Below are 14,143 nucleotides of genomic sequence, written 5' to 3'. Positions count from 1 at the left end.
CATCAGAGGAGGTTCAGGTTGGATATTGGGAACATTTCTTCACTGAAAGGTTGTAAAGCACTGACACAGGCTGCCCACGGCAGTGTTGGAGTCACCATCCCTGGGAGTGTTCAAAACTGTGGATGTGGTGCTTGAGGATGTGGTTTGGTGGTGAACATGGCAGTGATGTTGGGTTGATGGTTGGACTTGATGACCTTGAAGGGCTTTTCCAGCCTTAACGATTCCATAATTCTGTGACCCACGGGGCCAGAGGGTGTGGGGATCCCAGGGTTTTATCCAGGCCTGGAGTTGTTTCACTGCTGTGGGACTGATGGTTTCCTTCTCTCCCTCCTTCCCCATCCCTGCTGCTGTGGGGGTGCCTTGGTTGCTGCCCTGTTTGCTGCAGACCATCAGCAACGTGCTGCTCCAGTACGCTGAGATCATCTCCAAGGATTTTGCCTCATACTGCTCCAAGGAGAAGGAGAAAGTGGTGATGTATCTCCCCTCTGCTTGTCACCTGCCCGGTGCTGCTGGGCAGGACTGTCCCCACGCAGTGACCCCGGCTGTCCCCTCTGCCCCAGAGTGGGTCCCCCTGATGTGGTCCTGCCCTCAGTCCCCTCCTGGCAGGCCCTGATGTGCCATCACTCTGTGCCATCAGTGTCCTTGTGTGCCCCAGTGCAAGGTGGGAGGGTCCTGGGGCCATGGCCTGCTGTCCCAGCCATATTTTTTGGTGCTGATTCTCCTCTCCATCCCACCCCTCCAGCCCTGCATTCTGATGAACAACATCCAGCAGCTCCGTGTCCAGCTGGAGAAAATGTTTGAAGCCATGGGTGGAAAGGAGGTGCGTACTGGGGGGCTCCAGGAGGGACCCCTGTGGAGGGGCAGCATGATATCCTTCCCCCCAGAGGCAGCCCCTTCCCTGGTTCCTCAGTGCTGGGAGCAGACCCCAGTTCCTCACTCCTGGGTGGGACCACGCTGTCCCACCCCATGGCACCCTGCTCTGCCACCATATCGGATCAGGATGGGCTTCACTCTGCCCAGGGGCACATGTGGGGTGCAGAAACCCCCACTAGGGCCGGTCCAGGGTCCCTGTCAACTTCTCCAACCTGTCCCTCCTCCAGCTGGACACAGAAGCCAGTGATATCCTCAAGGAACTGCAGGTGAAGCTCAACAATGTCCTGGATGATCTGAGCCGAGTCTTTGCCACCAGGTACCCCTGGGGGAGAGGGCACGGGTGGGGGGACACAGGGAGGTGTGGGGGCCCAGGAGCTGTGGCTGGGGGCTCTGTGGGGGGGGTGTTGAACCTGTGTGTTGTGGCCCCCAGTTTCCAGCCACACATCGAGGAGTGTGTGAAGCAGATGGGGGACATCCTGGGCCAGGTGAAGGGCACTGGCAACGTCCCCGCCAGCACCTGCAGCAGCGTCGCGCAGGACGCCGACAACGTCCTGCAGCCCATCATGGACCTCCTGGACAGCAAGTGAGTGTGGGGGGCTACAGGAACCCTCACCCTCCCCAGCACCCCTCCTGACCTGCTCCAGGAGCAGGGGGGACCTGCAGGGTCGGGGTGACCGGGAAGGGATGACGTGGAGTGCTCTGGGGGTCCTCCAGCCCTGTCCCCTCTCCACAGCCTGACGCTCTTCGCCAAGATCTGCGAGAAGACGGTGCTGAAGCGGGTGCTGAAGGAGCTCTGGAAGCTGGTGATGAACACCATGGAGAAGACCATCGTCCTGCCCCCCCTCACGGACCAGACGGTGAGTGATGGGGACAGGGAGACACTGGTGACTGACTGGGGCCAGTGTGGGACACTGCTGGCCAAGGTGCCCTCACGGGCTGCTGAGGGCACTTTGTGGGCGTCCCCAGACTTGTACCCAACTCCTGGCCAGGGAAGGGATGGAAGAGAGAAAGGTGCCCCAGGTGCCAGTGCAGCCTCTTGGCTGGCTTTGCCAAAGGACCTTCCTGCCACCTCCATTGTGGCACCGAGAGGGAACAATGGTCCTTTCCTCTCCATCCTTTCCTCAGAGCTGGGGCAGCATCCCATCAGCACTGGCTGTGGGCACGGTCTCTGCCAGGAGGTGAATCCAGAGGCTCCTGGAGTGTGAGGAGCCACTACTTGTCAGCCTTGCTGTGGGGCTGGGGGGTTTCACAGAGTTGGGGATGCTCTGGGGATGGGGGTCATGTCCCCCAGCAGGGCTGGGCTCTTCCTTGCCCCTGGGGGCTCTAGGGCAGCAAAGCAAACCCAGGGAATGGTGCCTCCTGAGAGGGAGGTTCCTACAGGCTCTGAGGCTCCGTGTCACATTGCTGTTTGTGTGCCCCAGCCTGCATCTTGTAGCTTCCCGGGGTGGTTCTCTGGAGGTCAGGCAGGGAAGGGTGACACCAAGGGCTCTGACCCAGCCACACACCTGTCCCTGTCACTCTTTGGTGGCTTTTTTCACTGTTGCAAAGCTGGAGCCACCAGCCTTCCTGTCAGCTTTCTGGGGCTGTGGGGCTGCTATGCTGTGTCTGGGAGGGAGGGTGCAGTGGTGACCTGTCAGCCCTCAGTGGTGCCACCTCACTGGCACCTTGTCACAGCCCAGAGCCTGGTTTGGGTCAACCCCACATCGCTCCTGGCTGGGCCCACACACCCTTGGCCAAATGTTGCCAAATCTTGCAGGAGTGCTGGTGTCGCTTTCCCCATCCCAGTCCCTTCCCAGCTGTGTTCTGGAGGCCGTGGGCCCTGTGCTGAGGGCAGGGAAGGGGGCATGGACATGTGGCTCTGTTGGGTGATTTTCCTGAGTCAGGAAGCCTTGGAGGAAGCCATGCTGGGGCTGGTCCCTAGGGCAGGGGACAGCCTGCCCAAGTGGCCCTGGGTGCCATCCTGTGTGGCTGGGGGTACACGTCAGAGCTGAGTGTTGAGTGGGGGTCCCTGGAGCGGAGCCCCCTGGGACAAAGCCCCCCACCACATTCAGTAGGGACTGGAGAGAGGGGGATGGGGCCCCTGTGGGGGCTGTGGAGATGTGATGTGATGGCAGGGCAGTGACACTGAGTGCTGTGGTGCCTCAGAGGGGGGACACCCTGGCTCTGGCAGGGGTGGGGGGCACCCAGGGCTTGCTGTGGGGCAGCAGGGACTGGGGAGGATGGAGGAGGCGGGGGCCGACACTCACGTCACGGTTGTTCTCTCCAATTGCTCCTCTCGCCTCTCAATGGCAGATGATTGTAAGTACGGCAGCTCCCTGTCTGTCTGTCTGTCTGTCCGCTCTGTGTCGGTCCTGGCCTCGCCGGTTTTTGTCTTGTGTGGCTGCCCTTGCTCTGCCCACGACCCTCCTTCGGCTCCTGACCTGGTGCAGCTCCGTGGTCCCCATCCCCGTGCTGCCCACCTGGCACTGGCTCCTGGCCGGCACTTGCCAGTGGGTGGGAAGGTGTTGGACAGACTGGCAGTTCTGGGGTGTGGGGGGGTCCAGGGGGAAGTGATGGGGTGGGAGGGGATGGTGATGGGCAGTGCCACGGAACCGGGGACAGCTGAGCCCGGGCTGATCCCGCCTTGCTCTGTGCTGGGGGCGGAGAGGCCGCTGGAGGCACGAGCAGGGAGTGGTGTGTGCCGGGAGTCAGGGCTGCTCTTCCTTCCCCTCGTGCCTCAGTTTCCCCTCGAGGCCCTGGCTGGGGTCTGACTGGGGTGGGGTGAGGGCAGAGAAGGATCTCGGTGGTCCCTGCCCAGGTGCTCGGTGGCGGGTCAGGCTGCTGGCACGAGTTGTGGGGCTCCTTCCCTGCCTGGGATGTGACCCTGGGAGCCTGGACTCCCAGTTCCCTCCTCGGCATCGCTGCTGGGTCCTTGCATGGCTTTGACTGAGCAGTTTCCTTCTGTCCTCTTCTGACCAGTCTGTGGCAAGAGAAAGGCAATTCCATCCCCAGTCCTGTCCCCACCCCTGCTGTGACTCAGGAACCTGTGCAGGAAGAGCAGTGGGATGGGAGCCAGTGGTTGGGTGCTGGTGCCAATTCCTGAGGGGGCAAATATTCTTCTGCTATCCCCCAACACCTTTTGTGTCCAACAGCAGCATTTGGGGAGGCCCTGGGGCAGCCTGGGGCTGAGCCTCCCCTCGGACCTCGTGGGGACCCAGTGTCTCAGCCTTGCTGAGGCTGTGGGGGATGGGATAGTGTCAGCTCTGCATACCAGCTCCTCTTGTTCACCTGTGACCCTGTGCCAGGGCCAGAGCCCCTCCTGGCAGCCCTGCTTGGCCCTACCTCTGCTGCTTGTCCCTCCTGAGGCTTCCCAGCCAGCTGACTCCCTGCTCCCCCCTCCTGATTCTGACATGCCCCAGCCCACCTCGAGACCCCCCCATGGCACTGCTGCCTCGTTTCTTGCCTGGACAAGTGTGGGGTTGTCACTGGGCCCAGCCCTGCACAGATCAGTGCTCTGTGTGCCAAAGCCAAACCCAGCTCCCCCTCCCTGCTCCCTCCCCAGTGCTGGGAGCACCTGCCAGAGCTGGAGAGGGGTGTGGGGGCACCAGAGCCTGCCCACACACAGCTGGCTCCTGCCTCCCTGTATCCCAGCAGGGACCATCCCTCATGGGCATCCCTATATCCCAGCAGGGACCATCACTTGGGGGCTCAGCATCCCTGTATCCCAGCAGGGACCATCCCTCGGGGGCTCAGCATCCCTATATCCCAGCAGGGACCATCCCTCATGGGCATCCCTATATCCCAGCAGGGACCATCCCTTGGGGGCTCAGCATCCCTGTATCCCAGCAGGGACCATCCCTCGGGGGCTCAGCATCCCTGTATCCCAGCAGGGACCAGCCCCACCATGTGGGGACCAGTTCTCCAGCAGTGCAACATCCTGTATTCCAGTGGGGACCAGTTGGTCCAGCATCCCGATGACACCAGTCCCTCACTGATTGTCCCAGTGGGGACCAGTGCCCCACTAACCAAGTATCCCAGTGGGTCCCAGCAGGGCCCAGTCCCCCTGCTGGCTGCTCTTGAGGAGCTCGGGATGTCTCTGCCACCAGCTTGTGGCCACCCCCTGTGCCCAGCCTTGCCCTGTCCCCCCCTGTGTCCTGTGCCACGCTGTCCCCCTGCCCCCCACTCAACCTCTGACGTTGCTTCTACAGGGCACGCTCTTGAGAAAACATGGCAAGGGGACAGAGAAGGTAAATAGCTGTGGGCTCCGTGTGTGTCATCGCCCCGGGGCCACACCCGCGGGCTCACACCCGCCTGCTGTGGAGGTCCAGGCTTGTCTGTGCTTCCTCTGTTGTGCTGTCTGGATGTGGTGTCGTGGTGGGGTGTGCTGTGTTGTGTGCAGGTGGGGGACAGTCACCTGTTCTGTGTCACCCAGGGTAGGGAGCGGGTGCTGTGTGGTGTTTGCCCCCATGGGGGGGACGTGGGGTGTCACCCATCCCCGTGATGGGGACGTGGGGTGTCACCCATCCCCACAGGGGACACGTTGGGTGTCACCAATCCCTCTGGGGATGCTGCCCCACAATCCTCAGCCCCCTCCAGTTACCTGGCTGGGATAATGAGGGGATGGGGTCCCCAACATGGGGGGGGCTCAGGAAGAGGGGACCCCCATGTTGGGCCGTGCAGGGCTCACTGGGGACCCTGGGGCTGCTGAGATCCCCTGGATCTCTGAGCTTGCTCCCCTCTCCTGCTCAGGGGAGCCCAGCAGGGCTTGCTGAGCCCCCAGCCTTGCCCCAAGGGCTTTCTCCAGCACGTGGGCTCTTTCCTGTCTGGGCTCCTCTCCACGGGGTGGGGGCCAGCACTGCCCCCCCAGACTGCCTGCTCCCCAGATCCTGGGTCTTGGGAAGAACCATGCCAGCATCCATCTGGGCAGTGCCTGCAGCTCCCCCTCCTCTCCTGGGGGACACTGGCTCCAGCCCAGTGTGCTGAGTGTGCTGGGAGAGCTGATTGCCTCTGATTTCCCAGCCCCAGTCGATGTGGGGAGCAAACCTGCCCCCCCTGCCCGAAGAAACCCGGCACACTCATCCCCAGCCCAGGGCTGAACCTTTGCAGGTGTGAACTGGTGCCCAAGCAGTGGCACCAGCGGAGAGCTGGGCACAGCCAGAGCAGAGCCCAGGGCCAGAGCCCAGGGCCAGAGCCCAGGGCTGGGGGATGTGGGGGGCCTGGAGCTGCGGCTCAGTGCTGCTGGGGCCACCAGTAACTGTCCCTTGCTGTTCTCTTCCAGAGCAGGGTGAAGCTGCCCAGTCACACTGAAGTAAGGACATGGCTCTTCTGCTCCCCACTTGGCACTGCTGCCTCCTCTCGCCTCCTCCCTGTCCCTTGTCCCCTGCGCTCTGGGTGGGGGGTCCCAGCTCAGTGCAGTGTCCTGTTGTGCTCTGTCTGGGGGACACCAGTGTCCCCAGCTCCCAGCCCCTCCACCAGCTGGGGGAGATGGGGACGTTGAGGGTGGGGTTAATGGGACAGAACTGGGTGGGCAGGGGAGTGGGCACAAAGGGTTCATGGGAGGGGGTGAAAAATGAGGGCCTAGAGGAGGCTGGACCCTGCAGATGGTACTGGGTAGTGGGAGAAATGGCGGGATTTCTTTGTTGAGAAGGACTGGAGCTACTGGTGCCGGGAGAGGGAGGGTGGGGGAATCACCAGGCTCCAGTTTAACCAGTTGCATTTGCACACTGGAGGAGTTGAGAAGGGGAGCTTGTGCTCAGCCTGGTAAGGGGTGCCAGCCCAGGGAGGTGAGCGGGGTGTGCCTGTGCCATGGGGCTGCCACGGCAGTGAGTCCCATGGGATGCCATCCTGACCCCTGCCACAGTGGGGGCACAGGGCAGGTTCCCTGGGCTCCCTGGGGTGCCCAGGGGCTGAGAGCCTCCCTGGGACTGGGCAGGGGTCCGGGTGTCAGGGGGTGTGTGTTGGCTGCCAGCACTGCAGGGTACAGGCTGTGTCCTCCCCGTGCCCGCTGTCCCCTGCACTCGCTCTCTGCTCCCGCCATGTCCGGTGTCCGTGCGGTCGGTGCCGTGCCCTGCCAGGCTCTGCTGGGTGCAGGTGCTTGGAGCACAGGGAGCAGGCTGGAACCCTTGGAACCCTTGGGCCAAGCTTCTTGTGCTGGGCAGAGCATGAGGACCCTGATGCCAGCGTGATGTCCTGCCCTGGGGGTCTCCCTGAGCCTGTGCTGAGAACTCAGGGGCTGAGACGGGGCTGCCAGTCCTGTGTCACCTTCCTGGCTTGGGTGGTGGCACCTGGGGCTCTCCAAGGAGCACTGGCCGGTCCCCTGGAGCCTGGGGGAGCCCCTGGAGCTGCAACAAACTTCTGGCAGGACGTGCCCAGCCCGACCATGGCACTCCCAGCCCGGCTGCTCACGGGAGCCATCCCTGTCTCTTTGCTCTCTGCAGGGCACGCAGATGATTTTCAACGCGGCCAAGGAGCTGGGGCAGCTCTCCAAGCTGAAGGTGAGGGCTGGGGGGCCGGGCTGGGGGTCTCCAAGCTGAAGGTGAGGGCTGGGCTGGCGGAGCTGAGTTCCTCTCTGCGCTGGGGTGGGTGCCCACTGTGCAGGCTGGCACTGCCACTGCTGCAAGGGCCGCACCAGTGCCCACTTGCTGATGTGTCTGGGGTGTGGGGAGTGGGGTGCTGGCTGTGCTGAGAGCAGGGTTTGTGCCCCCCAGGACCACATGGTGCGGGAGGAAGCCAAGAGCCTGACCCCGAAGCAGTGTGCCGTGGTGGAGCTGGCGCTGGACACCATCAAGGTGAGGACACTGAGGGGGCTCAGGGTGCCCTCAGGGCCACCCCAGCAGAAGCACTGAACATCCTGAGCCGTGTCCCCCTCCAGCAATACTTCCACGCCGGCGGGGTGGGGCTGAAGAAGACGTTCCTGGAGAAGAGCCCGGACCTGCAGTCGCTGCGCTATGCCCTGTCCCTCTACACCCAGGCCACGGACCTGCTCATCAAAACCTTCGTGCAGACCCAGTCCTCACAGGGTAGGACACTCTGCCCTGCCCCCCACCTGGGCCCCCAACCCTCCATGGGCTTGGCTGCCCCCAGGTCAGGGCCCTGCCTTGCCTCTGTCCCAAGGGGGTCCCAGCCAGGCTCACAGCAGGGCAGGGATGGGTGGGAAGGGAAGGGCTTTTCCTCCCGTGGTTTGCAGGTGAACTGGGGCCGTGGGTGCCCAGGGGCAGCCTGGCACTCCCCAGTCTCCACCAGCAAAAGGAGTGTGTCCCCAGTGCCGGGGTGTGGCTGGGCTGGCGCAGAAATGGGGCCTGTGGGTGGGGGGAAGTTTCACACTCTGGCCAAGTGTCACGGTGTTTGTCCCCTCTGGAGGGCCCCTGTCACCCAGCACAGACCAATCACAGGGTCCACTGGATCCAGATGCTGTGCTGGGGCCTGTCCTGGGCACTCTGGGTGCCCACACCCCCTGATTTGGCATCTGGGGTGCCAGGTGTATCTCCCCATCCCTGCCCTGTGCGGTGCAGGGTGCTGGGCACCCTCCAGGGCAGAATCACCCCTCAGCTCTAAACACTGCCCTTTATTTTGTCCCTTGGCTGCTTGAGGAGGGGCCTGAGATGCTCGGTGGTGGTCCCAGGCCACCGCAGGGTGCCCCAACCAGGCTTGTCTGCGTCCTCGGGGAGTGGGACGTGCGTTTGCTGTCCGTGAGTCTCCTGCAAAGGACGTCTGTCCTGTCTGTGCCTCCTGTACCAGCCATGTTGGGGGCGTGGGGTTGGGTCTGGTGGGTGCCAGCACCCCTGGGTGTAACCTGGCCCCAGGAGCCCCGGGCTCGGAGCTGGGGGTGCCTGGCACTCCTGTGTCGCTGCAGTGTTGTCCGGGTGCTTGGCCGTCCGTCTGTCTGCGAGATCTGATCTCTCTTTCTCTCTCTTTGTTTTCTCCCCCCTCCCTCACTGTTCCTGTTCCCCATGCACGTCATCTCCTCCCTCCTCCCTTCTTCTCCATCTCCTCCCTCCTCTCTTGGTTTTCATCTCCTTCCTCCTCTCTTTGTGGACTCCGTGCCGTGTCTCTGTCTCTTTCTCTCTCCTTCCCACTAGTTCATGGTGGGAAAGGGATTAGGTTTACCCTTAGTGAAGAGGTTTATCCTGAGAAGGGTACGTGTGCTACTCGCCCGCCCCTGCCCCTGCCTGCCGCCGGCCTGGGCTAGTAACAGTCCCCAGCCCAGCATCCCTGGCCTTGGGGACCCCCAATGCGGGCAGAGCTGGAGCCCACCACCCCCAAACTCCCGCTCCCAGGGCTGCTTTGGGGTGGATTTGGAGGAAACTGTGCTCAGCCCCACACTGACCACCCCCAGAGCGGGTTGGGGGCTGTCCCCATGGGAATAGGGGTGTCTGTCTGCACACTCTGGGCTCCCCACATTGTCCCCAGTGCTGCTGCCTGGGGGTGGGTGGGCACTCACCATGACCTCCCCTGGGGACATGTGACCCTAGGGGGGGCCGTGCCACGTCCCTGTGCCCCTTCCTGCCCACCCTGCTGCCAGCAGGACCATTACTAGCCTTGCTCCGGCGCGCTCCGTGTGCGGAATCAGCCCAACCCCACGGGCCCCGCTTGGCCTCCATCACACCCCGCCAGGGCGGCCGGGACTGCACCCCCTGCTTGGCCTCCCATGCCCAGACACCCCCTGCCCACCCTCCATCGCCTCCATTCCGGCTCAGCATGTGGCTCCGGGTGCCAGGGGGGATGGACAGGGACGTGCCAGCCTCCACCCTGCCCTGGCACCCTCAGTGACACGTGGGGACGTGTCCTCCCTCCACCGGTATTCCTGCCCTGGGAGCTTTCTGCTGAGCCCTATTTGATCTCCGTGGCCCCGTGGGACCCACAGAGCCTGTCCCTCTGCCTTGCACCCCCTCCTTCACCCATGGGTGCATGCACAGCTCTTGGGGGGGAGGGGGTGGGCTGAGCTGTTGGTCGCAGGTCACCCCACTTCCCCAGGCTCAGGGACCCCAGGGCTTGACGTGGTCTCTGGGATGGAGGGGTGTGGGGGGCAGGGCAGCCTCGAGAGCCTGGCAGGGCCATGGCTGCCCTGATGGGGTCCCTCCTGCCTGGTGCTGTGCCCATGGCACTGTCCTTCCTCTGTGCCCAGAGCAGGGGGAGCTGGACCTCTGGCCTCTGCCCCATCCCAGCCAGGCCCCTCAGTCCTGCCTGGGCAAGGGGGGTTCTCTGGAGCCTGTGGACATGGCAGAGTCAGCCTGGTGCTGGGGATGTCCTGCCATGTCCATGCATCCACACTGCTGCGCCCACAACCCTGTGGCAGAGGCCACTTTGGGACAAACCCCACTGCCCACCCCTTCCCGCCCCGTGGTGGGTGACCTGCCTCCTCCAGTGGGGTTGGTGGTGGGCAGGGGATGTCAGGGACACCGCCAGGACGGGCACTCACATCTCCCCGTGCCACGCAGGCTCCGGCGTGGAGGACCCCGTGGGGGAGGTGTCGATCCACGTGGAGCTCATCACCCACCCCGGCACTGGCGAGCACAAGGTCACCGTCAAAGGTGGGTTCTGCTGGCCAGGGGGCCGGGCTCTGGCAGGTGACAGCGCCCCGTGAGCCTCACCTGTCCCCTCCCCGCAGTGGTGGCTGCAAATGACCTCAAGTGGCAGACATCGGGCATCTTCCGGCCCTTCATCGAGGTCAACATCATCGGGCCCCACCTCAGCGACAAGAAGAGGAAATTCGCCACCAAATCCAAGAACAACAGCTGGGCCCCCAAGTACAACGAGAGCTTCCAGTTGTGAGTGGCACCAGGGGCTGGGGCTGTGGGGAACAGGCTGGGGGATGTGTCTCCAGCACGTCAGGACCTCCTGGGGTTTGCCAGTGAGTTTGTTCACCCCCTCCACGGGATGTTTCAGGCGTTTCCTCATTGGTAGAAGCGTTACCCAAAATGGGAGAAATAATTCTCTGGATGGTTCTGAGTGTAGAAAGGTAGAAAGCACCCCTTTGATTGCGGTGCCTTTGGTGCACAAAATATATTGCACACTCACGGTATAGGCCCTTACAATTTCCATACTAGTTATAGGGTTTGGACATTTCCTCATTGGTTATGCCCAGCCCCAAAACTGCCCATCCCATCCTCCCACCCTGGGGTGGTCCCAAAACAACCACCCTTTCCCCCTAGTCCTCATCCTCTCCGTCCCCCTTGGAACGGCACCCGAAGCAGGGGGCGGGCAAAAGGAAAAGAGGCAGCGGGGAGGCAGCAGAGCCGGGGGAGGTTGGAAGATTGACCCCCATCCTGTGCCAACCCTGCCCGTCCCTTGCCCTCCCCAGCACGCTGGGCACAGAGACGGGCCCCGAGTGCTACGAGCTGCAGGTGTGTGTGAAGGATTACTGCTTCGCCCGCGAGGACCGCACGGTGGGCATCGCCGTGCTGCAGCTGCGGGACATCCTGCAGCGCCCCGGCTGCGCCTGCTGGCTGCCCCTGGGCCGCCGCATCCACATGGACGACACCGGGCTCACCGTGCTGCGCATCCTGTCCCAGCGCAACAACGACGACGTGGCCAAGGAGTTCGTCAAGCTCAAGTCGGACACGCGCTCGGCCGAGGAGGGCAGCAGTTAAAACTCCTCGCGCCCCCCGCCGGCCCTCGTCCCCCCGCTCCTGGCCCCCCTCAGAGTCCCCTCCAGCCGTGTATAAGCCATAAGAGCGGCCACAGAGGAGTCGCCGTGCCGGCCCTGGGGAGGGGGTGACGTGGCTGCAGTGACAGACCCTCCCCTCCCTCCCTGGCCGCGCTGGCGGGGTGACAGCGGTGCCGGGCACAGCCAGGCTCCCATCCCACCCTGCGGGAAGGTGCTGGGGCTGGGGGGGCTGCAGGGAAGGGCTGGACCCCAGCCTGGGTGATGGGACCAATCTGCCCTTCCCCAGCCTGTCTGAGGTGGAGGAACCCCCTGCTGCATCCGTGAACCTGCGCTGTCACACCCAGCCCCAAACCTCACTGAGGGACAAAGGAAAGGGTTGGGGGAGGTGTGTGGGGTGTGAGGGGCTGTGTGTGGGGTGTGAGGGGCTCTGTGTGTGTGTGTGTGTGTGTGTGTGTGTGTGTGTGAGATCCCACCCGGGGGTGTTGCTGAGTGGCTGGCACAGCGTGACCCATCCCTGAGCGTTGTGGTGTGCCCTGAGGGGCAGGGCAGCTCCCACCCCTGAGCACCTGTACATATGTAAATAGCTGTACATACAGGGCAGCCGGCCAGGCTGTGTCCTGCACCCGGAAGGGCTATTGGGGCTGTTGGGTTGGCAGGTGCAGCCCCCACGTGCCCTGCACGGGGTCCCCTCCCTGGCTGGCAGCGGCATCACCGGGGCCGGGAGCAGCAGGGAGCAGCCCCCGGCCCATATCCTGTCTTCCCTGCCTTGCTGCCACCATGGGCTGCCCCACTGCCTCCCACGAGGTGCCAGGGCTTGAGGGGGCAAGGGCTGGGGGCACCAGAGCAGGGGGACCTATCCCCCTTTGCTCTGGCCAGTAGGGACCAGCATCCCTGTGCAGGGCAGCCCATGGGACCTCCTCGGCGCAAGCAAGACCCTTCCCACCCCACCCCAGAGGACCCCTCCCTCCATTTCCCCATTAAGCACCAGTTCTGTCCCACCCCAGTTCCCCAGTAAGCACCATTTCTGTGTGGTAAGTGGTGTGTGCATGTCTCGTGCGAGTGCCTGGGAGGTCAGGGTGTGTGGTGTTGGGGTGGCCACCCCAGTCAGCCAGTTTGCCCCGAGTACTGGGGCACAGAGGCCTGACGACCCCACAGGTCAGTACAGCTCTCTCAGCCCCCTCCCACCCCAAAACAGGGTACCCCCACTGGCCCCCACGCTCCTTTTTCTAGAGGGTTTGCCTGGGACCAAAGGGTTTCGCTTTCCTCTCTCGTTTCTGTTCAATGTTTACACCCTTTTTCTACAGCTGCTCCTGCACAGCCAGGCTGGGGCTCAGCCCTGAGGCCCTGGCCCTGTGCCCCCTCCCCAAACTGTCCTGTTGGCATGTGATTGAACTGACCAATTCTGCTCCTGTAGCACAGTGTCACCGATGCCTGTGTGTCTGTCCCACGGCGGCGGCGGCTGCCATGGATGCATGACAGTGAGATGTTTTGCACTATTTTGAATTTTTTGGGCTCTGTAAAAATATTTTATTATAACTGACATTAAAAAGCACACCCTTCGCTGTGGCTCCTGTGAGGTGTGGGGAGGGGGCAGCACCTGGGGGCTTTCCAGACCCTCTCCCAAGAATACCCAGCCACAAGGATTACCAGCTCTAAGTAGCGCAGGGATGCTGCAGCATCTCTGACCCCCTCAGCTTTCCTGCAGTGCACCCACCCTTTGCAAAGCCAGGAGCATCAGGACAGGGGTTAAATGGAATCATAGATCATAGAATCCTAAAATATCCTTAGCTGGAAAGGTTGCCCTAGGAGTCCAACCCCTGGCCCTGCCCAGGACACCCCAACAATCCTCCCCTGTCCCACAGAGCGTTGTCCAAATGCTCCTGGAGCTCTGGCAGCCTTGGGGCCGTGCCCACTGCCCTGGGGAGCCTGGGTAGTGCCCACCACCCTCTGGGGGAAGAACCTTTCCCTGAGATCCATCCCAACCCCCGACACAGCTCCAGCCTGTTCCTTCTGGTCCCAGAGAGCAGAGCTCAGTGCCTGCCCCTCCAGGGCCTGAAAAGTCATCCTGGTTTGCTGATTGTGCAGATTCAGGGAACTTGGCTGCAGCAAACGTTTCCAGGTCTGCAGCATGCGAGGCACATGTGCTAATGCATCACCAGAGTCAAGCAAGCAACTGAACAGGCTGCAGGGGGAGAAGGAAGGGCTTAACTTTGGATTCACATCTCACAGAATCCCAGGATGGTTTGGGTTGGAAGGGATCTTAAAGCCCACCCAGTCCCACCCCCTGCCATGGGCAGGGACACCTCCCACCAGCCCAGGGTGCTCCAAGCCCCGTCCAGCCTGGTCCTGGACATTTCCAGGGATCCAGGGGCAGCCACAGCTGCTCTGGGTAACCTGTGCCAGGGCCTCCCCACCCTCACAGACAACAATTCCTTCCCAATATCCCATCTCACCCTGCCCTCTGGCACTGGGAAGCCATTCCCCCTTGTCCTGTCCCTCCATCCCTTGTCCCCAGTCCCTCTCCAGCTCTCCTGGAGCCCCTTTAGGCCCTGCAAGGGGCTCTCAGGTGTCCCTGGAGCCTTCTCTGCTCCAGGTGAACCCCCCCCAGCTCTCCCAGCAGCTCCATGACCTTCTTACACTGCAGCACTTTCCCAACATGGCCAGGGAGGGATGTGGCAGTGGGAT

The 14,143-nt window shown here is 62.9% G+C and overlaps 1 protein-coding gene across 1 annotated transcript in view; it reads left to right on the top strand.

The window, feature by feature from the left end:
• The window catches only part of UNC13A (unc-13 homolog A), a 38,123-nt gene extending 25,105 nt beyond the window's left edge, over positions 1 to 13,018 (top strand). The window contains exons 31-44 of the mRNA XM_050321495.1: positions 386 to 469; positions 743 to 820; positions 1,101 to 1,189; positions 1,304 to 1,456; positions 1,607 to 1,730; positions 3,166 to 3,171; positions 5,061 to 5,099; positions 6,131 to 6,160; positions 7,290 to 7,346; positions 7,560 to 7,640; positions 7,724 to 7,871; positions 10,290 to 10,382; positions 10,460 to 10,619; positions 11,153 to 13,018. Of these exons, the coding sequence (XP_050177452.1) occupies positions 386 to 469; positions 743 to 820; positions 1,101 to 1,189; positions 1,304 to 1,456; positions 1,607 to 1,730; positions 3,166 to 3,171; positions 5,061 to 5,099; positions 6,131 to 6,160; positions 7,290 to 7,346; positions 7,560 to 7,640; positions 7,724 to 7,871; positions 10,290 to 10,382; positions 10,460 to 10,619; positions 11,153 to 11,441 (1,431 nt within the window). The 3' untranslated portion in view covers positions 11,442 to 13,018. The remainder of the gene's footprint in view (positions 1 to 385; positions 470 to 742; positions 821 to 1,100; positions 1,190 to 1,303; positions 1,457 to 1,606; positions 1,731 to 3,165; positions 3,172 to 5,060; positions 5,100 to 6,130; positions 6,161 to 7,289; positions 7,347 to 7,559; positions 7,641 to 7,723; positions 7,872 to 10,289; positions 10,383 to 10,459; positions 10,620 to 11,152) is intronic.
• The last annotated feature ends 1,125 nt before the right edge of the window (positions 13,019 to 14,143 follow it).

Source organism: Myiozetetes cayanensis, unplaced genomic scaffold (genome assembly GCF_022539395.1).
Source record: "Myiozetetes cayanensis isolate MyiCay16 unplaced genomic scaffold, myiCay2020 scf26, whole genome shotgun sequence".
Lineage (NCBI taxonomy): Eukaryota > Metazoa > Chordata > Aves > Passeriformes > Tyrannidae > Myiozetetes > Myiozetetes cayanensis.
The sequence above is the reverse complement of the archived record's forward strand: the minus strand, read 5'-3'. Positions and strand labels throughout refer to the sequence as shown.